At 52.7% G+C, this 1121-nt stretch overlaps 1 protein-coding gene across 1 annotated transcript in view; it reads right to left on the minus strand.

Moving 5' to 3' along the window:
• The window catches only part of NELFCD (negative elongation factor complex member C/D), a 9412-nt gene extending 9241 nt beyond the window's left edge, over positions 1 to 171 (minus strand). The window contains 1 exon segment of the mRNA XM_010182584.1: positions 53 to 171. Within this exon segment, the coding sequence (XP_010180886.1) occupies positions 53 to 118 (66 nt within the window). The 5' untranslated portion in view covers positions 119 to 171.
• Positions 172 to 1121: the final 950 nt, after the last annotated feature.

Here is a 1121-nt window from a genome sequence, read left to right on the forward strand (position 1 = left end):
CCGCCCCACGGGGGGCCCCCGCGCGGCCGCTAAGGCGTCCGCAAGCGCTCACCGTCCCTCCGTCCGCCTCGCTCCCCCACTCCGCAGCGCTGCCTTCGAAGTAATCCGCGTCCTCCATAGCTCCTCCCGTCCCGCCCCGGGCCGAAGGAGCCGCGGTGACGGTCGGAACCAGGCCGCGACCGCCCCTCTGGGCGGAGCGACGTGGAATGGCGGGCGCCGAGAGGGTGGAGCCGTCTCTGTGGCCGCTGGGCAGGGCTTGGCCGAGGTGGTGGGGCTGTTTCTTGTTGAATTACGGCTGAAACCAGACGTGAACAGCAGCAGATAAACGTGAAATACGGGAACGTAAGAACTGCGGTCCCGTGGCGGTGGAGGTTTGCTCTGTCCCTGTTCGTTCGCGGTTAGTGACTTGCCGGAGAGGCAAGGCAGGAGACGGCATAGTCAGAGGGGGGAAAATAGTCAAGAGGGGAAAAAAAACCCTAGTGGAAATTTAAAAGCAAACTTCTGTACCCTGCAAAACCTCCCAAAGCCTCCCAGTGCAGCAGTAATTAGACGGGGACTACAAGGGAAGATAAGAAACGGGATGTGCTGCTCTTAGGGCTGCAGTTGAGTAGCAGCCGTTCCCTCACACCTGAAACGTGAAGAGGATATGGAAAAACGCAACAAGTGACAGTAACGATCATATGTTATGGTAGAAGTAAAAACCTAAGAAACGGGGGAAAAAAGTTAAAGAACAGAGAATATTTTTGGTGGAAGTGGGAAGATTTTTAGGACTACATTCTAGTGGTAAAGTTTTAGGGCCAGTATTGCTGTTACTGCGTACCCAAAACTTGCCAAAGAGTAACATTAAATAACATTTCTGCCTTTTCTCACCACAAACAATTTTTTGAGGGGTTACTTTTAGCCTGAGACAAAATCTTGTTGATCTAAAAAAAATAATAAACCAACTGTAGTTCCTATAAATAGCAGTGTTGGCACTACAGTTGTCAGCAGTTTCATTTCTGGGAACAGAGAAGTCTGTGCTGCTCGAGCGAAGTTCCCTGTTCCTGAGCTCTCAGGCCGCCTGTAACTGCACAGCACAGCCTGGTGTGCGGGGTTTGTTCCCCTGTGTGGAAAGCTGGGTC

Source organism: Mesitornis unicolor, unplaced genomic scaffold, assembly GCF_000695765.1.
Source record: "Mesitornis unicolor isolate BGI_N332 unplaced genomic scaffold, ASM69576v1 scaffold42814, whole genome shotgun sequence".
Taxonomy (NCBI): Eukaryota; Metazoa; Chordata; class Aves; order Mesitornithiformes; family Mesitornithidae; genus Mesitornis; species Mesitornis unicolor.